Source organism: Ziziphus jujuba, chromosome 3 (assembly GCF_031755915.1).
Source record: "Ziziphus jujuba cultivar Dongzao chromosome 3, ASM3175591v1".
NCBI classification, from domain to species: Eukaryota; Viridiplantae; Streptophyta; class Magnoliopsida; order Rosales; family Rhamnaceae; genus Ziziphus; species Ziziphus jujuba.
Window position 1 is genome coordinate 33,304,860 of NC_083381.1, and position 20,567 is coordinate 33,325,426.

Below are 20,567 nucleotides of genomic sequence, written 5' to 3' on the forward strand. Positions count from 1 at the left end.
TGGAAGCTTGAGTGTAACTTATTTTATCCGTATTTAAGTTGAGAAAAAGGAGCAGAAGCAAAGTCTAGGGCACTGTTTGGCAGGATTTTTAAAAAGCTGCATATGGTTTTAAAGGTTCACAAATAACTTCTAGTGGTGTTCAGACAATTTCTAATAAAAGCTTTTGTATTCGAGCAAGAAACTTTTAGCTAAAGATGGTGAGACATAGCATTTTCCAAAAACCCACTAGACGCATTGTTTTAGACGTAAAATGCAGAGAGAGTGAGACCTTTAGAAGAGTTTCAGGCCAAAGGCAATGAAAGTTGTTTGAAAACTCTAATATTAAATTTACAAGCGCAATGAAAGTTGTTTTAAATCTCTAATACTAAATTTACAAGCATTAATTGCAAACCTTTAATATGCTTTTTTTCCTTCCAGTGCTGAAAAGTACAATTTATCTCAAAACGGCTCTAGTATGTTGTTTATCTAAGATGACCATTTTGACTTTTCAAGAAACAGTAAGATTTCTTCCTTCATATATTGGAAAAATTCTTTTTTATTTTTCTTTTTTCTTTTTCGTTTTTGGTTTTTATGCTATGAGGAATCTCACTGGTTGCGAGAATTTTTAACTGGTTATAGATAAAAGAAATTCTGTATTTTGTGCTGTCATGACTTGTTATGTGAAGCAGCGCTCTTAAAATGGATGCTCTGGCTCTGCCATGCAGATATAAATATTGAATTAAAAATATGATTAATTTTTTTTATTCATATTAATATTTAATGAAACATAACAACAAATAATTTTTATTCTTACCATTATCTAACCAAACATAACAATAATCTTGTCTTTGGAGACACAGATCCAGCAGTTGACTTTCCTATTTCTATTGCCTGATCCAGATATAGCCCTACCAAGGCCATCTTATTCAGGAACAAACCAAAAAAAATGGAAAAAAAGAAAACAAAAAAAAATACTAATTGGTCTTGATAGGTTTGGTAGTGAGGCCAAAACCGAATGGGAAGAGAGGATCATAATGTTTATCTCCAACATTCATAGGGAGCTGGTCAACAGTCTTGAACCAAGTCTGGGACAGCTTTCCAGTGAACCCGTAATCACCAAACAAAACATCAGCAACGCCTTGTCCTTCAGTTCCAGGAAGCCATGCAGCAACAAGAGCATCTATTGATGGAAGATAAGGTTGAATCACAACAGGACGACCAGAGATTATGACAACAACACATTTCACAGCTCCACAGACATTTTTAATGGTGCTCGGACCAGGCACTGGAATTGTCAAATTAAAGCTATCACCTTCTGTCTCTGCATATGGATGCTCTCCTACTACAACAATGGCGCAGGAGAAATTATTGGACTTGACAAATTTAGCATCCGGGTTCTTCTTATAGGTCACTTGAGTTTTTGGATCCACTGTATCTTTTATGGCGGAGAGGATTGTAGTACCTGTCCATGATAAAGGTCTTCATGTTAAACTTTAGTTGATATAAATGATAGGATTTATTTTTGGTACAAGGAACTAACTTTTATCTGTATCATCAGTCTACAAAATATCAAGGTCTTCAAAATAATGAGTTTGAGAGCTTGAATATACCTCTTGTGATATTGTTACCACTTAATCCCTGCCATTCAATTGTCCACCCACCACATTGATAACCTAGATTGTCTGCATGACTGCCAGCAACAAGAATTTTCGATGCCTTCTTTGGAAGGGGTAGCAATGGCTTGGCTGCAGATTCTCTGTTTTTCAGCAGCACTAGTGATTTCCTTACAGCTTCCCTAGCCAACTCCCTATGTTCCTATTAAGATCATTGTTACCACAAAGCAGATTTAGCAACCTATACTTGTCATGTAAAGCTGGTGTTCAAAATTTCTTATAGCTAACCTGACTGCCAAGCTTGTCAACCAGACTGTGATCGGCCAATGGTTTCTCGAACAGACCCATTACAAACTTAACTCGCAAAATTCTCTTCACTGCATCCTCTATTCTGCTTATGGGAATAACATTAGTTTTAACCAGGAAGGTCAGACCGTTGATGAATTCTTCATACTTGTATGGAACCATGATCTGTAAAGTAGCTCATAATCGGAGTAAGAACCAAAATTAAGGTCACAAACTTGAAGCAAACTTGATGAAGCAAAATAAAAGCACTTGCCATGTCAATGCCTGCAGTGATTCCTGCTATTATGGAATATGTGTAGTTAGCATGAGGTGGAGATGTAATCCCGTCAATACCCTCCCAATCTGAGATGACAAAACCCTGGAAACAATGTAAAGTATTTTCAAATTTCCTCTGTTTATGTCGAGACAGAATTCCATGTAAACATTATGGCGAGACAAATGTACCCTAAAACGAAGAGTGTTTTTGAGGAAATTGGAGATAAGATCATAGTTTCCATGCATCTTCTTTCCATTCCAGCTCGAGTATGAGACCATAACGGTTGCCACACCCTTAATAATGGAGTTGTAGTAGGCTGGCATGTGAATGCTGAGCAATCCATGTCTGTCTATCACAGTATTGTTCTCATTGATGCCTTCAGTTGTTCCACCATCTCCCACATAGTGCTTTGCACAAGCGGCAACCTTTTTGCTATTAATGCCGAAATAGCAAGTTTTAACAAGACATTTCAGTAGGGTTAACTGAAAAGGTTATAAGAAATGAGTTTTACAATTATCAACAATGCATTTCAGTAAAGTAACCAGAAAAGTTATAAATTATCTCTTATGGAGACAATAAAACTAAATAGGAGAAAATGAACAGAAAGTATTCCTATGAATACTAACAATATTGTGTTTGATTGTGGAGACCATACAAGCACTTCTATCACCAAGTCAAACTTCAAATTTTGAAGTCTCAGTTGGATCTATGTTTTCTTCCAAATAATCACCCTCCAATAAATAAATTTAAAAAAAAAGAAAAAGCAGAGAGGAAAACGGAAAAAATTATTCCTACAAGGCTACAACCACTAAGAATGGAACGTTTGACTGTGCAGACCACAAATGCACTTGGCATGAACTCAATCCATTTTTTTTTCTTTTTTTCCAACTCAGAAGCATGAGCGGCTGTCATTTTCACAGGACATTTATGGCTAAGGCCAAAAAATTACGCCAAAAATTCTAAAGTGCCTTCATTTCCAATACTCACCATGAATCAAAATTCTAATGTTTTATTTTAGCATATTTTCCATTTTCCTTTTTGTTTTTAAAATCATTTCAGGAAAGTAGATTTAAATATCCAAATATAAAGATCAAAATACTTACTTTCCTGCAATAAAAGGAACACCCTTGTGAGAGTTAGCAGGTATATCCCCTTGTAATCCAGATATAATCTCGGTCAGTGCTTGAACAATCTTAGGATCTTCACTGTAACTTTCATAACAGCGGCCCCATCTTGGGTCTCTACAGACCTGTACAGACATAACAAATTAAATAAATGTGTTGCAACTTAAATTATTTGACAATTTGGATACTAATGATCACTGCTCGAATTAAATGGTGTTACCGCTATGCAAGGTGCAAAAACATATGGAATGCCTGTAGCTCTAACTTCAAGTGCAGTCACAGCTCCAATCTTCTTAACAAGTTTAGGATCCCTGTTTGAAGAAAGCTTTGTCACAAATACTATTTTTGTGGTTAAGATTAATTCCGATAAATCTTCCCTTAAAATTGATAGGACCTTGAATGGCGATTGGATTGTAGTGTTCCAAGAGTTTTGTCTAAGGTAAACATCAAAGATGTAATTATTTATTGGACTTCTGAAGAACTAAAAGCCATATGGATACATCCAGGCACATGGATAACCTTAGTAGGCAAATAAAACAGCATTGGTGAAAAGCTCAGCCTGAAAATCTTGAATCATGATTAGGATGAGAGGAATCAGAGGTTGAAGCATTCTCACCATCAAGATCCTTGTAGAAAAGGCCACATGGAACATCCAGGGATGTGGATAACCTCATAAGGCAATTGAAACAGCATCAGCGAAAAGCTCAGCCTAAAGATAAAAATCGAGGGATGCCGAAGAGAAAGATCAAGAGGGGTTGTAAAAAAGATCAGGATCAGCTAGAAAAGAAAAAAAAAAAAAAAGGCAAGGGATTTGCCTATTATTGTTGAGGGTTAAGGGATTTCATACAACAAGAAGTGAAGCATTTGAGGAAAGAAGATCAACACACTGAAGAACATGCATCAACAATTTGGTAAGGACATATTTTACAGAATGGATAGTCGATACAAGAGCTTTCATCTTGTTTTGTTTTACCGAAGTTTGAGTTGTTTGACAATTTCTCAAATTCGAGAGAACATGTCTAACAATACTGCAATACCATGGGGGCAACCTAGATTTTGGAAGAGAAAAAAGACGCAGTGATATGCAAGATTTTCTCGACTAGCTTTAAAGGACTAGCCCTGTCATGGCTTTATAGTTTGGACGCCGGCTAGATTAATTCGTTTGAGAAGCTTTTGAAGATTTTAAAAGCTCAATTTGCATGGAGCATGATTGAAAAAAAAAGGAAAACAATGGCGAACATCGAAATAAGGATGAGAAAAAAAAAACCTCCTCCGTGTGTGATCCATACAATACATGGTTGCAAGGAAGAGGTGCATTAAATTGGTGGAACTTGCCTTTACTAGAGTGGCCAATTCATCAACGTCAAAAGTTTTAGACAATACTTTAACAAAATAGGACAAAGAAGGCTTCACATGCCACATGATGATGCCTTAGTGGTGGAACTCTCAATCAGGGATTAGTGAAAAGGGTTTTGGTGGACAGTGGTAGTTCCATGGATATAATCTTCTTGGAGATTCTCAAAGAAATGAGGTGTGACATGGGGAATGCAAAAGAGAAGAAAGCTATGAATTTAGTTGGATTCAATGGAGAACCAAGATTGAGACTATAGTAATGCCCATCACAACTAATAAGGATTGGTATACTCAATAATGATGGTAGTAGATGAGCCCTCAGCATACAACGCTAACCTTTGACATCCATGGCTTCATAACATGAAGGTTGTCCCATCTACATACCATCAGATGTTAAAATTCCTCAATGGAAAGAAGATTGAAGTGTTGAGAAGTAATCAGAAAACATCTCGATCATGCTATGCGATTGCTATGAAAGGCAAGATGTATAGAGACAAATAGCAATTAAGGAACTCAGGGCCCTCACAACGGAAGTGAAAAAGGATGATATGGATCATGTTGAGGAAGTTTCTTTAGACCCCGAGAATAGCAAACCATGAAAATTGGCACTACATTGAGCCCCAAGCTAAGAGAAAAGTTGATTACCTTTCTGAGGGCACATAAGCAATATTTCGCCTAGGATGCATTTGATATGCCTTGAATAGATCCATCTATGATTATTCACACATTAAACATATTCTACAATTCAAAACAATGAAGCACAACAGAAGAAAATTCGATCCTCAGAGAAACCAAGTAATTAATGAACAGGTGCATCGACTAGAAGTAAATGACATGATCTGTGAAGTGCGATATCTAAATTGGTTGGTGAATGTGGCCATGGTAAAGAAGAAGAATGGCAAGAATAGGGCATGCATAGACTTCACAGATCTGAACAAAGCATGCACCAAGGACAATTTCCTTCATCAAATGATTGATTTGATGGTAGACACAATGCCTAGCATGAGTTGATGAGTTTTTTAGCGCTTTCTCAAGATACAATCAAATCTTGATGCATCCTAACGATCAAGAGAAGATATCATTCATGATTAAAAGGTGAGTTTATTACTATAAAATAATGCCCTCTAGATTGAAAAATGTTGGAGCGACTTATCAATGGTTTGTGAACAAAATGTTCAAAATTAACGAAGGTCTATAATTGGAAAAATATTGGAGGTCTACATTGATGACATGTTAGTGAAGTCATTAAAAGCTAAGGATCACATTAAGCATTTAAGATAAACATTTAAAATTCTAGAGAAATATTAAATGAGTTTAAACCCCAAAAATTGCACTTTTAGAGTTTCATCTCGAATGTTCCTAAGATGTACTGTCACACAAAAAGGAATATCTTAATCAAAGCATAGCTTTAATAAAGATGTTATCCCCTCAGAACAAGAAAGATGTGGAACAATTGAATGGAAGGATTGCAGCTTTAAGCTAGTTCATCTCTAGATCCTTTGATAAGTGCCATAAGTTTTTTAACATCTTGAAAGGTTTTAAGGATTTGGAATGGACAAGTGAAGGTGAAGGAGCATTCCAAAACTTGAAAAGGTATCTTGGATCACCTCCATTGTTGGTGAAGCAGAAGTCAAGAAATGTGCTACAGCTTTACTTATCAGTTTAGAATAAGGCAATTAGCTTAGTGTTAGCGAGAACAGAAGAAAAGAGCAGAAATCGATTTTCTTCATCAACAAGATGTTAATACATTCTAAGACTCGGTACAATGTGATGGAAAAGTTGATTTATGCCTTCATCATATCCTCTCGCAAGGCTTTATTTTCAATGTCATACCATCGAAGTGCTCACAACTTTCCTTCTCAGGAAAATAACGCACAAGCTAGAGTTAGGAAGGTTAGCACCTTAGCAACGAAACTTGTAGAATTTTACATAAGGTACACTCCTCGAACAATTATAAAATCTCAAGTGTTAGCTGACTTCATCACAGAATTCACTGTTGTAGTTGAGGACATGAGGAAGGAAGGAAAGGAGCTTAAAGTTCAAATAGACTCTATATACTAATGGCTTATCCAACATTCGCGCAAGTGGATCCAAAATCCTATTCAAAAGCCCCAATTGTGATTTGATTGAGCAAGTGTGTTACAAAATTAGAATAAAAACAATAACAATAAAATAAAACAAAGCACACATAGATTTACGTGGAAAACCCTTAACGGGAAAAAACCACAGGTAAAGAGAGGCAAATCTTTTATTTATGAAGATTGGTACAAAAGGTAAGCAAATAGAGCGGCAAAACTAATATATCCGAAAACCCCTGAAAATATATATATATATATATATTGTATTGGCCCTCGACCTCTGCTACCACCATAGAGCCCCATTTTTTCTCTCAAAATAAATTCACCAAACGGGTCGTACTGTGAGTTTTTTGGGTCGGATCAACAAGAATTCATATCAGTAACTCTAACAAAGTGGAACATCTTTAAAGGTGTTAAGTGATTCTCAGCTGATATTTAATTAGGTAAATAGCAATTATATGGCCAATGATCTAAATATGACAATTTAGCTTAGTAAAGTTAAGGAGATGATTAAGAATTTATTAAAAAAAAAAAAGGTGTAATTTTAGCAACTTCCTAAGGATGAGAATAGCCACGCAAATGCCATGGTAAACATTGCCTTTGATGTGCTGATGATTGACAAGAGGTCCATTCTAGTGGAGATATTGTTTGACAGAAGCTTTCCAAGGAAGAGAGAGTGATGAAAGCTTGCCAAGGAAGAGAGAGTGATGAACGTGGAATAATATGCGAAGAGCTGGACTCGAGAGATCATCGATTACATTGTAGATAGGACGCTCCCTCAAACAAATCAGAGGCTAGAAAGCTAAGGATTAGAGTAGCAAATATTATATGATTAGAAATAACCACTAATGAAGGTCATACTCAAATGTCACAGACCAAAATCAGCCTTTAAAGTCATGGCCAAGATGTATAAGGGAAAATGTGGTAATCACTATAGGAAAAGAGCAACGATAAGGAGAATAATGTTACAATGATTTTATTAGCCCATGGTATTAAAGGATTCAAAAGAATAAATTAGGGGATGTGAGAAGTATTAGAAGTTTACTCTGTTACATCATGTACCTTCCAGCAAGCCCACTTCCATCTTTAATCCTTGGCTATTTATCCAATGAGGGCTCAACATGGTTGGATCTCTTCCCATGACACCAAGGCAAAAGAAGTTTATCTTGATAGCGATTGATTACTTTTCTAAGTATGTAGAGGGAAAAGCTTACTTTAATATCAAAGATTCAGATGTGCTGAATTTCATCTAAAAGAATATCATTTACAAGTCTAGACTTATAAGGGTAATTGTCTTAGATAATGGGTCTCAATTCATTAGTACAAAATAAAAAGACTTCCATTCCAATGGGAGATAAATATCAAATGTTCAACTTCAGGACACCCCCAAAGGAATGGGCAAGTTGAGGCAACTAATAAAAAAAATCCTCAACACTTCAAAGAAGTGACTTGAGTAAGCAAAAAGAAATGGGCTAAGGAGTTATTTAGAGTACTCTAATCCTACAAGACAATCGTTAGAGCTCCAGTAGATTACATGCCTTTTTCATTGGCATATGGAAATGAATGGCACTGTTAAGGTATCTAAAAAGACACTTCAAACTAATGGAACTTTAGAAAAATTAAATCAATCAATAACAAAGCAATCATAGGATAAGATTGAGGAAAAAAGAGAGGCAATGACTATTTAACTATCCAAATATAAATGATTTGAAGCACAATGTTACAATATTATGTGAAAGACTAAATAGTTTGAGGTCAAGATCTTGTACTTAGAAAGATCTTTTAGAACATTCAGGAGTTGAACGTTGGAAAATTGGGACCTAACTGAGGACCTTATCAAGTCACCTCATTCTTCAGAATTGGTGCCTATAGACTGCAAAACATGGAGGTGAAAGATGTACCTCACTGTTAGAACTTTGAGAACCTTTAAATCTTTCACACCAGCTCTTTTTCTAACTAATGTCTTAGCATTACATGAACATGAAATTTTAGTATTCTGCCTTATTTATTTTGTTAGAAATACACTAATCCCACATCTTGCATTTTCAAATTAATAAAAACTCAGTATTTTCACTCATTCATTTCATAGTTTGTATGTTTACCTTGATTCATGGCTTCCAAACAAAAATGATTCGATATGACACTGTTAATCTGACTTGGTCTATTATAGCTATAAGCTGTCATAGTATGGAACATTGACAAGCAACCATGAACCAAAGAACTACAAGCTAGATGGTTTGGTGTTAATCCTTTCCAATTAAAGAAAACTACAAGCTAGTCATTGACTAGCAAAAATGATGAACTGTACATAGTTTATAAAGTTCATATATGACTGATTGGTCAAAGGATCTCATTTAAGTTTTAACGAAAATGGATAGATGGTGGATAAAAATGGAAAGCTACTAGCTAATCTTGGAATGAAGCTCCACAAGAAATCTTACTAGATAAATAAATGCCTAAGTATCTTTCTTGGACTCACATATAAACCATAATGTATATGCCTTTCGAGTTGGAGTCCTCAAAAAGAACATTTAGCACCTTTTTAAATATTTGTTTGCAATTAACTTTCTTAATTTTGGCCTCAAGTTAACATTGATTGCAAATATTATGTGAACAATGCCTTGGAAAAATCTGAAGGTATATTTTTAGAAATCAAGAGAAAACATCTAAGTGAATCTCTCAAAATTAGTTAACTATCTGTTTAAGATAATGTGCCTTTCTAAATTATATATTTGCATTTCAATCACCTATAGCTTCCTCAAATTTGTTACTTCATAATATGCCTCAAAAAGTTCATCTATGATATACATCATTTACTCATTGAATAACTAGATGCTTAAAATATTTCTAAGTGTTTTACTTGGATTGTGTAAAGCATCTCCTCGGCTAGATTGACTCGATGATGATATTAAGATTCAGCAAATAAAATTATAAGTTAAGAAGCCCTAATTGGGGTAAAATATATTTACAGTAAATAAATGTGCTCATAAATGAGCAATTGTTCATAAATAAAAATATGAGCATATGATAAAATTAAATCAATTTGCAAGGGTTTTTCTAACCGCTTTAGCCTTGGCTTTGTCCATCTTAGGAACAATTGCAACATCTTCATTCTTCAGCATCACCCTTGGCAGCAAGACCCTTGGCTCTATTCTCGCTATCTATTTCATCTCAAGCTCTTATGTGTCCTATTACTCAATTGACATGTCTAACATTGAGAATTGTTCATTGTCTTAGTTCATGGTTAGGTCAGACCATGCAGCACCAGGATCCTTGTCGTAACATATTTTGCCATCATGGTAGGCAACTGAGATCCCTTGACATTCTTCTTGGATGCCTTCCTAGCTTTCTTGATCTTCTTATGAGCAACTCTAAGTGATCTTCTAAGTTGTTCAATCTCAGTAAGTTGCATTAGATCTCCCTTAGCTGCTTCACTTTCTTTCTTTTCAGCCTCTGTCAAGATAAAATACAATCTCAACTTTGTCTTTCTTAAGTTCCTTAAGCTCCTTGAATATTTTTTTTTTCCTTTCCTCCTTGGTTTTCTTCCATCATGTGAAGGCAAAGTTGTAGCTATCCTTGGTTGAGAGTAAATCTTTTTCCATTTTCTCCTTTTCTTTGGAGATTTTTTTTCGATTTCTCGATTGCCACAGCAACTTCTTGGGCAATCTAAAAAGACAAGAGTGTTAGGTATTCTAACTCTAAGTTAGTGGAATGTTAGAATTACCAAAAGACTCATGGAGGCGATCTCTCTACTTAACTTTATTGACGTTCTTTCCTCGATCTCTCGAAGTAATAATTGCTTAGCTCATCTCCTCACAGTCATCATTAGAATGACAAAATGAGGTATTATTTTAGAAAAGTGATGGCAGTCTTCCCATTTCCCTTGGAACCATCCTTCATGGATTTTTTTGGATTGTGGTCCATCGTCTGTAAGATCAATTGCCCTTTTCTTGGGTGTCATCTATGTGATCAGTGGAATGGGTCAAGGTAGAATGATTGGGTGTTCAACTAGTAAAGGCACTACATCAGCTATCTTACTTATATCAGTTTTAGACTTCTTAATCTTTTCTTGGCGAGTCTTAATAACCTTAGCATCTTGATGTGTCTAAGAGGTTGACGGCCTCATAGCTACCATGCTCTTTACTTTAGTCATTTCTAAGATTTTGGGAAAGAAGTTAGGCCAAACATTCTAGTAACAGGTAGGAACGAGATCAAATGAATCCAATATACAGTGCAAAAGATCAGAGGAGCTTTGAAAGCAAGCATTGGTCTAAGAGGAATACCTGTTGGCATGGAAGGTCCAGGTTTAATTAGCCTACAATAAATCAAATTTTCCTAGAGATGAGGTCTTTAAGGTCCAACTCTCCACTTCCTTCAAGTTTGTTAATCACAAACTTTTGTTGCTTGGAGAATGCATCAGGAGCTTGGTTTAGTTTGCAATCTAAAAGAAATAGAGCAAAGTAAGTTCATGGATATCACTTATATAAAATTTATTTCACTACAACTACCTAAATTTAAGTTCTAGGTACTCCTTATGGACCTGGAAAACGATTTGGACTTGTCTTGACCTCAATTGCCACCAGCAAAGAAGTATTCGGATTGCCATTACTTGTTAGATGAAAAAGTGCAGTGAAAAAAGTTTCATCCCCCTAGTTGCATGAGGTTGATATCTATGTTTTTCATCGTGTTTTCTTTTAAAGTACAATAATTGAGAATTATCCAAGTATCTATATTGATTTTATGTACATGGGATAAAATTTCTAAATCGAAGAGAACTCTTCACTATTACGCATCAATTAAGCTGGGGTGAGGTCAAAATAGAATAGAAAATGTCAGACAACTAGTGACAAGGGAAGATAAAGCATTAATTGGAAAGCATCTTCATAAAAGTAAGTGAACCCTTCATGAAAGGAAAGGGCATTCTCATCCTCCCTAGCTCACTCTAAAATTAGATCTCTTAAATTGTCCTCAACTTCGATCATTCTCAAACCTCCCTTGATTACTTTTGATTTACAGCAAGCAAGGTCTATTTTGGGCTTGCCTTTCTTTCAACGAGTGGGCTAACTTGGACCTACCATGGAAATTGAGGCTATGTCTTCCTCACCCTCATTCATAATTACATCTCCTTGCTATTCTAAAGGAGCTCGTCTCTCTTGAATTGTATATTTGATTATCAACTTTTACATTAGATGTATTAATAGTGCTATGGACATATCTTGTTGAGGTGCTATTTATAGATGTATCATATAAACTACTCTTGAATTCAATCTTGCTTATGGGTCTCATTTCAAACCCTAGTATTCATCTATTTGTCTAGAAAGTTTGTTCAGATCCTAAGGAGGACATATTGTCTAATACTAGCAATGTTCAAGGATGGTTATATCTTATAGAAAAACTTAGCAAAAACTTCAAGTTTTTCTTGGCCTAAATTTCTAATGGATCCTAGGTTTTCTCTAAATAGGAATGAATAGTTATAAATAGGAAAGTGAAGAATTTAAAATGATTTTAGGATCGAAAAGATTAACTCATTAGGAAATAGCAAAGAATGGATTTGGATCTTTTTGGTTTTTTGATAGAGAGTAAGGAACGATTTGAAACTCCTAGAGATGGACCTATCTACACCATAAATTGCTTCAGAGTCACCAATAATGGCAAATTGTAGCAATAAAATATGATTTTGGGTATTTGTTTGCTTGAAAAATGAAAATGGAATTGTAGGAAAGTTAGAAAATCTGATCCCATAGAATCAAGAAATTAGAATTTGAATTATTCAAATTTTAGGATATTTCCATTTTTAGTTTTTTTTCCTTTTTTTCTTTTTGTTAATATTTCTGCTCCTTAATTCTAGGAGCTAAGTTTTGTGCTCTATTCTATTTAAAAACTGATGTAATTCATATTATTCAATAGAATTAAGAGAGGTTTTTTTTTTCTTCTCTCTGTTTTTTCCTCCATGGTATCAGAGACATGTTCTGATCTAGGGATTATCTATGGCAAGCCAAAATCTATGGAAGACGGCTTTAACCGGTTCGACCAACAAAGACTCAGCGACTTCAGGGGATAGCACTGCAAGTTTAAATCTGAACTCTTAACATCCCGTTCAATAGTTTGGACGGGTCCATTAATTCGCTCCAATTGACTATCCACTGTCTAAATGGAAAAAAATTGCACAGAATGATCGCAAACTATTCATTTGATCTTGGAAGGCAAGGGGAAGCATGGATATCTGACAGGAGAAATGACAAAACCTGCAGATGGATATTCATCTCTTAAGACTTGAAGATCAAAAAATTCTTTGATTATTGCATAGTTGGTGAATTCAATTGAACCTGCAATTGGCAAGATTTTAATGTTCTTGTCGAAGGCTAAAGATGTTTGGGAAGTAGTCAGGGATATGTATTCCAATATAGAGAATTCTTCGCAGATTTTTAGTTTAAAATCCAAACATTGGCATACGAAATAGGGTGACCGAGATTTAACCTCCTACTACAACGAGTTAATGACCCTATGGAAGGAGTTAAATATCTGGGAGTGCGCGAATGATAATGTCCGGTTTATGAAACAATGGGAGAATGATCATGTCTTCATATTCTTGGCTTAAGATGGAGTTAGATGTGGTACAAGGTCAAATTTTAGGGAAAACTCCTATGCCAACAATTTGTGAGGTCTTCTCAAAAGTTTAGAGAGAAGAAGCACGACAAAGTGTGATGCTTAACAACAAATTTGTTCCTATTACTACTAACTTGGAAGTAGAAAGTTCTACTCTTGTAACTCGGGGTTTTCAGGAGGAAGTGAAAAAGGATGGTAAGCAATCTAAACGACCATGGTGCGACCATAGAAAATGCCCATGGCACACGCAGGAAACATGCTGGAAAATTCATGGCAATCTTTAAAACTGAAAGAAGAAGTCTGGTGGGGGGGGCGTGCACTTAAGGGTAGTGTCTCAGATCAAGAGTAGCAGTCTTCTTCAAGTTCATTTCCTTTCACTAAGGAGCAGATAAACCAACTATACAAACTTCTCGAGTTTCAAAAAATTCCTTCTTGTTCATCAGATAAAAAAGATAATTACTTGAAAGCAACTCTCATTAGTGTCAACTTTGGTCACACCTAAATCATCGATTCAGGTGCAACCAATCATATGACAGGGTTGTTAAACCTTTTTTCTTCATATAGTCCATGTGCAAGTAACCAGAAAATTAAGATTGCAGATGGCTCTCTTTCAAGATTACAGGGAAAGGTTCTATTGTAGTGTCTCCATCACTCACTATTCATGATGTTCTTCACGTTCCCAAACTTCCTTGTAAACTTTTTCCGTCAGTAAGCTAGTCTGTGATCAAAATTGTCAAACTAATTTTTTCTAACTCATTGTGTGTTCCAGGATTTGACTTCGGGGAGGATGATTGGCAGTGCTAAACAGAGTAAAAGACTCTACTTCTTTAATGATGGATCTAAATCAAGGCGACAATCTAAACAAATAAGTTCTTGCTTTTAATATATTTTTGTTTCTACTAATAATAATATTATGTTATGGCATTTAAGATTAAGCCACCCAAGTTTCAAATATTTAAAACATGTGTTTCCTAAGTTGTTTGAAAATAAAGACCCATCTTTTTTTCATTGTGAAATTTGTGAATTTGTAAAACATCATTGTACATCTTTTCCTTCACAACCATATAAACTATCAAAACCTTTCACTATTATTCACAGTGATGTTTAGGGTCCTAATAATATAAGCACACCTTCTAATAAGAGATGGTTCATCATATTTATGGATGATCATACTCGACTTTGCTGGGTTTATTTATTGAAAGAAAAATTAGAGGCTAAATGGGTTTTTAAAAATTTTACAATATAATGCAGACTCAATTTCAGACTAACATACAAGTTTTCAGAAGTGATAATGGGAAAGAGTATTTTATCATGTTCTTGGGAAATTTTTTTCTTGAAAAATGAATAATTCATCATAGTTCTTGCATTGATACACCCTAACAGAATGGTGTTGCTGAAAGAAAAAATAAACATCTATTTGAGGTGACTCATACATTACTTTTTGCATCTAAAGTTCCTGAATATCTGTGGGGAGATAATGTTTTAACTACTGCATACTTAATAAACATAATGCCCTCCAAAATTTTACAATTTCAAACTCCTTTCCAAGTTTTCACAAATTGTTTTTCAGCTGCTGGACTTTCTATTGATTTACCTTTACAAATATTTGGTTGTACAACTTCTGTTCATGAACATAGAAAAATTGGAAAACTTGGGCCCAGAGCTATAAAATGTGTATTTATTGGTTACTCCCTAACTCAGAAAGGCTATAAATATTTTGACCCGATATAAAAAAAAAAAATTCATCACAATATATGTCACATTTTTTGAAAACAACCATTTTTTAAGGATATTCATCTTCAGGGGGAGAATTTTAAGGAGGATTCCTTTGTTAACTCTGGCAATTTCTTTCTCTCAGATGATGTGTTTCTCTCATAAGATTCTGAGCCTAGTACCTCTACACCTATAGCAAATGGCCAAGATTCATTCCTTGAAACTCCTCTCACTATGAGTGATGTTTCTCCCGAGTCTAGACTTACATTTGAAAATCAAAATTTTGACAAACAACCTTTTGGACTTACATTTGAAAATCAAAATTTTGACAAACAACCTTTGGAAACCAAAAATAAGGGATAGCCTACTATAATGTCAAAATATGATAATTCTACTAAAGCAACCGGTAATAGATTCAAGGAAGGTGACTAAAATTGGAAAGGGATTGTTTACTTAAAGAAGAATCATAAGAAAAGGAAAGATGAATTGTAAGAAAAGGAAAGATGAATTGACTCTACAGCACGGCCATGATTCCAACCCGAGGACAAATCAACAACTATTATAGGTAATTCCCTTTCTCTTCCAAACAATCAGTCTAAGTCTTTCGATTTCCACATTCCTATAGCTCTTCGTAAAAGGGTTAGATCCTATACTGGTCATCCGCTGTCTAAATTTGTGTCATACTTGAAATTGTCTTCATCTCTTGTTGCTTTTACCTCTCAGTTGTCTAGTCTAGAAATTTCTAACAGTATACAAGAGGCTCTAAAAGTTCCAAAGTGGAAGGAAGCAGTGCTTGAAGAGATAAGAGCTCTTGAGAAGAACACAATACTTGAAGTGTTGAGGCATTACCAGCAGGGAAGATTACTGTGGGCTGTAAATGGATTTTCACTGTGAAATACAACTCTGATGGTTCAGTGGAAAGATACAAGGCTAGGTTGGTAGCTAAGCGATTTACCCAAACATATGGCATTGATTACTCTGAGACTTTTACTCCTGTTACAAAATTGAACATGATGAGAGTACTTCTATCTATTGTTGCTAATCTGGATTGGCCCTTATAACAACTAGATGTAAAGAATGCCTTTCTCAATGGTGACTTGGAGGAAGAGGTGTACATGGATAGTCCATCGGGCTTTTAGGAGAAATTTGGCTCAAAAGTGTGCAAGCTAAAGAAGTACTTGTATGGTCTAAAACAGTCTCCAAGGGCTTGGTTTGAGAAGTTCACATAATCTGTCAGAAAACAAGGATATTCTCAAGGACATTCTTACCATACCTTGTTTTTCAAGTTCTATTCTGAATGAAATTTTACTGTGCTAATAGTTTATGTTGATGAAATTATTCTCACAGGTAATAATGTGATTGAGATGGAAAGACAGAAGAAGAGCCTTGCATGAGAATTTGAGATCAAGGATTTGGGAGCGCTAAGATATTTTCTTGGCATGGAAGTTACTCGTTCAAGGAAAGGAATTGTTGTCTCTCAACGAAAGTATATCCTTGATTTTTTGAAGGAAACTAGGATGAGTGGTTGCAGACCAGCTAAAACTCCCATGGATCCCAATGTAAAGGTTTAGGAAGAGGGAAATGTTCCTGTTGAGACCGGTAGATACCAGAGATTGGTTGGGAAACTAATCTATTTATTCCATACTCGACCAGATATTGCCTTCTTAATTAGTGTTGTTAGTCAATTCATGCACACGCCTTATGAAGAACACATTGAGGTGGTCTACCGAATTTTGAGATATTTGAAGTCTACTCTTGGAAAATATCTATTTTTCAAAAAGACTAATCAAAGGGGTGTTGAGGTATTTACTGATGCAGATTGAGCAGGTTCAGTGATTGACAAGAGATATACTTCAGGGTATTGCACTTTTGTGTGGGGAAACTTGATTACCTAGTGAAGTAAGAAGCAAAGTGTTGTTGCCAAAAGTAATGCAAAGGCTGAGTTTAAAGCAATGGCTCAAGGGATCTGTGAGGTATTGTGGATATACAGAATCCTAGAAGAACTCAAGAAGACTGTGGAGCTTCATCTGAAGTTGTACTGCGACAGCAAGGCTACAATAAGTATTGCTCACAATCCTATCCAGCATGATAAGACAAAGCACATTGAGATTGATCGACACTTCATTAAGGAAAACTTGAAGTTAGGACTATTTGCTTGCTGTTCGTGCCTTCTAGTCAGCAAACAGCGGACATCTTGACTAAGGGGCTTGTAAGACCTAACTTTGACCATTTGATAAGCAAGTTAGGCATGATTGACATCTATGCACCAACTTGAGGGGGAGTGTAGGAAAGTTAGAAAATCTGATCCCATAGCATCAGGAAATTAGAATTTGAATTATTCAAATTTTAGGATATTTTCATTTTTAGTTTTTTCCTTTTTTTCTTTCTGTTAATATTTCTACTCCTTAATTCTAAGAGCTGAGCCTTATGCTTTGTTCTATTTAAAAATTGATGTAATTCATATTATTCAATAGAATTAAGAGAGGTTTTTTCTTCTCTCTGTTTTTTCCTTCAGGAATAGTTGGCTCTCTAGATGTTTAGCAAATGTAGAAATACAAGAGTTTTGCTTATGGTAGATCAAAGTGAAGGAGTGGAGTTGAGAAAGGATATAAATACCTTGTTTTGATGGTCTAGATTTAGGTCTAAAATTATTTATCGACAGTTGAAGTTTTGAGATTGTTGATTTGAAAGGGCCCATTAAATACTATATTTCGGGTACTGTAATAAGTTGTCGAGCCAGGACCAATGTCTTAATGATGTGTGCATGATAAACGGCTCTTTCGTTAAAGAATGTGCAACTCCCATCTTGGAGTGAAGATAGGTTTTATTTTAGAACTAGGATGGACTTTAAATTATTTATGTTTATCTTGGTAAGAAGTCATTACCTCTATGGTAAGTGACTTAGAGAATTTGTTAGAACTTAGACTCAAAATTTATAAGATTGGTATATGGTAATAGGGTGAGGATTGGGATGAGATACATGTGGAATGATAAGTACGAATTTTGTCTCGGATTGCCTAGGAAGTCATAAGATTTCTCTATATGATATTTCACGCATAATTCATGCCGGAGACAATACATTTTCTTCTCAAAATTACTCGCACTCCTAAAAATGAATATTTTACTCAAAAGAGTGGGGCGTTAACTATGTGAGTAAGATTTTAATTCCAATAAATCTTCCTTTAAAATTGATAGGACCTTGAATGGTGATTGCATTGTAATTTTTAAAGAGTTTTTTCAAAGATAGATGTTTGAGATGTAATTATTTATTGGAATTCTGACGAGCTAAATGAATCATCGTAGTGATAGTCTCAGATCATTAGAGAAGTGGTGGTTATGGCTTTCTAAAATTGTCCGAGAGAATACTTCATCAAAGTACATGATTTATGTCGGTTATTTATTGAATCTAGAAAAATCCACCTAGCAAGATCGTCTAAATCATATGAATTAAGAAAATTATTATTTTCGTAATTCTAAGCTCAGTGGTCCAAACCCATTAGGGTTTAGTGAGCTGATTTCGTTGAGGAAAAAGAAAATCAATGCCAATGTTCTGTATATGCATCATAATTCTTTAAGGACCAAGTACATATAATATAACCCTAAAATTTATCTTTGGCATACAAAGATCATCATCTGACTAATCGTCGAATTATTTTTAGCTGTATCACAACCAGTGCCCCAAATCTTCACATTCTCATTGTTTTGCAGGTGACATCTAGGTTTCAGCTTCATTACACGGTGGAATACGGTGGTTCAAATTCATGCATCAACATTATTCTTACACCATAAGATTGACCATGGAAATTTTAGTACATTCTTATTCTTCAATTTTTCTAAATTTCATAAACATATAATACTAAGATCTACTTAAACACAATGACAGGCATATGCATACAAGCAAAATTCATCCTTTTTATTATTTGAACTGAACCAATAAGATCTTAATTTGTTCATGAGTTGGTAATTCTCATCATGGAAAATAGTAGCATGTACTTGCCTGGTAGCACCGAGCCCGATATTGTGAGGAAAGACCGTCGCTTTGTACACATTGTTGTGGCCGTGAACAGCATCAATTCCATAAATCATCGGAATTCCGAGTCGGGTTGATAAAGAACCCTTTTGAAAGTCATTCACCATATCAATCCAAGTCTCCGGTGACGCCTGTTTAGCTGGAACACTACCTCCCCCACTTAATACACTACCTGCACAACATATCATTCAGTAAAAAAAAACATGCAGTTCACTTATAGCTGCTAGATCAAAAAACCAGATGCTGGTAATGATTATTACCAATAAAATACTTCTTCAACACCTCAGATGAAGCAACTGTACGGTCAATCTGCACCATTTGGCCGATCTTTTCCTCCAAAGTCATCCGCTTCAATAGATCCTTTATTCGAGCATTTAATGGCTGTTTTGGGTCTCTGTATTTGGTGTATTTTGCATCAGATATTGCCCCCAAGCAACTTAATACCAAAAGCCCCATCAACAAGTGGGGAATTCTTGCCATTTTTTCTGACCCCAAATTTGTCACAGCATACACAATCATAAAATCAAATTACCAGTTAGAAACCAAGTTCAGGACCTGAGAATGATTACTTATAATCAGTAATACCATAAAAAAGATAAAAAATAAAGAAAAATACAAACTCAATAAACAGAGAAAAATTGTAAAAAAGTGCCTATATAAATCTCAGATAAGTATAATTTAGATTTAAGTCAGAGAAAATCTAACATTAATGGGATGAGAAAATTCAAAGAAAAGATCTACCACAAAATTAAAAAACATAATCTTAAAAGTTTAAGCTCGAAGGAAACTATAAACCAGCTATATAATGATTCTATGAGTTTAAATGCAAATGCAAAAGCTAATAGCTGGATAAAAAGAAAATGAAAAAAAGAATTAGAAAAAACATCAACAGAAGCAATAAATGCCCAGACAAACGAATCAAACTATCCTTACATTATAATAAAGAACTAAAAAGTTCCCATTTCTCAAGTGGAAAAGTCACATTCTCCAGAGACAATTTTGGGCTTGAAAAAGTCCCTTCCAACACAAAAGAAAAAAATCAAACTATAACAAGAGCTTGGCAAAATTAATAATAATCAAAACACTAGCTTTAGAAAATGTTAATCAGCTGAATTTATAATTTGGAGCATTTGGCTTCTAAAGAATGGAAAAGACCCAAAAACCAACTAAGCTTGCTAGTCACATTTTCTACCACTGCTATTCGCTGGAAGAATTAGTTGCACTGTTCCCAACTAATCCAAAATTCAGACTAAAACATGTATTCCCAGCATTTCTCAGTGAACAGACAGAGCAATGAAGAATTAAGTAGTACAAACAAAAAAATGTAACAAAAAATGAAAGCATTAACAGCTTATCCGGAAGACCAAAAAGAATTCAGCTGACAACCAAAATGCAATGGCTGGCTGCTTGATTTGGCAGAGAATCTTATCCAGAAAGGTGAAGTTCCATTTGGAAGATGTACAAGATAGAGAGGTCTAATTTATAGAAACCTTTTTTGATGGGGCTGTA

General features: G+C 35.1%; 1 protein-coding gene across 4 annotated transcripts; it reads right to left on the minus strand.

The window, feature by feature from the left end:
- Window positions 1–713: 713 nt before the first annotated feature.
- Window positions 714–20,567, minus strand: LOC107433431 (uncharacterized). 4 transcript variants are annotated; one of them, XM_048478277.2, is made up of 11 exons: window positions 20,251–20,512; window positions 19,992–20,075; window positions 19,319–19,543; window positions 19,026–19,230; window positions 3,499–3,589; window positions 3,258–3,403; window positions 2,343–2,586; window positions 2,152–2,256; window positions 1,881–2,063; window positions 1,590–1,794; window positions 714–1,441 (listed from the first exon to the last, which is right to left on the minus strand). In XM_048478277.2, exons 3-11 carry the CDS (start codon window positions 19,536–19,538, stop codon window positions 954–956), a joined length of 1,887 nt encoding a protein of 628 aa, XP_048334234.1. In that variant the 5' UTR covers window positions 19,539–19,543; window positions 19,992–20,075; window positions 20,251–20,512; the 3' UTR covers window positions 714–953. The 4 variants fall into 4 exon arrangements, with proteins under 4 accessions (XP_048334234.1, XP_015900205.2, XP_015900203.2 ...); XM_016044719.4 differs by having other exon boundaries at window positions 19,319–19,613; window positions 20,251–20,511; XM_016044717.4 differs by having other exon boundaries at window positions 19,319–19,613; window positions 20,445–20,508.

Bases quoted from the DNA above. Each gene is read 5' to 3' on its own strand.
- LOC107433431 (XM_016044716.4), bottom strand. From the start codon at position 19,577: ATGATTGTGTATGCTGTGACAAATTTGGGGTCAGAAAAAATGGCAAGA. The intron at 2,257-2,342 runs GTACATTTGTCT...CATTGTTTCCAG, and splicing joins AAAACACTCTTCGTTTTAGG to GGTTTTGTCATCTCAGATTG. The intron at 1,442-1,589 runs GTATATTCAAGC...TATCATGGACAG, and splicing joins TGGTAACAATATCACAAGAG to GTACTACAATCCTCTCCGCC.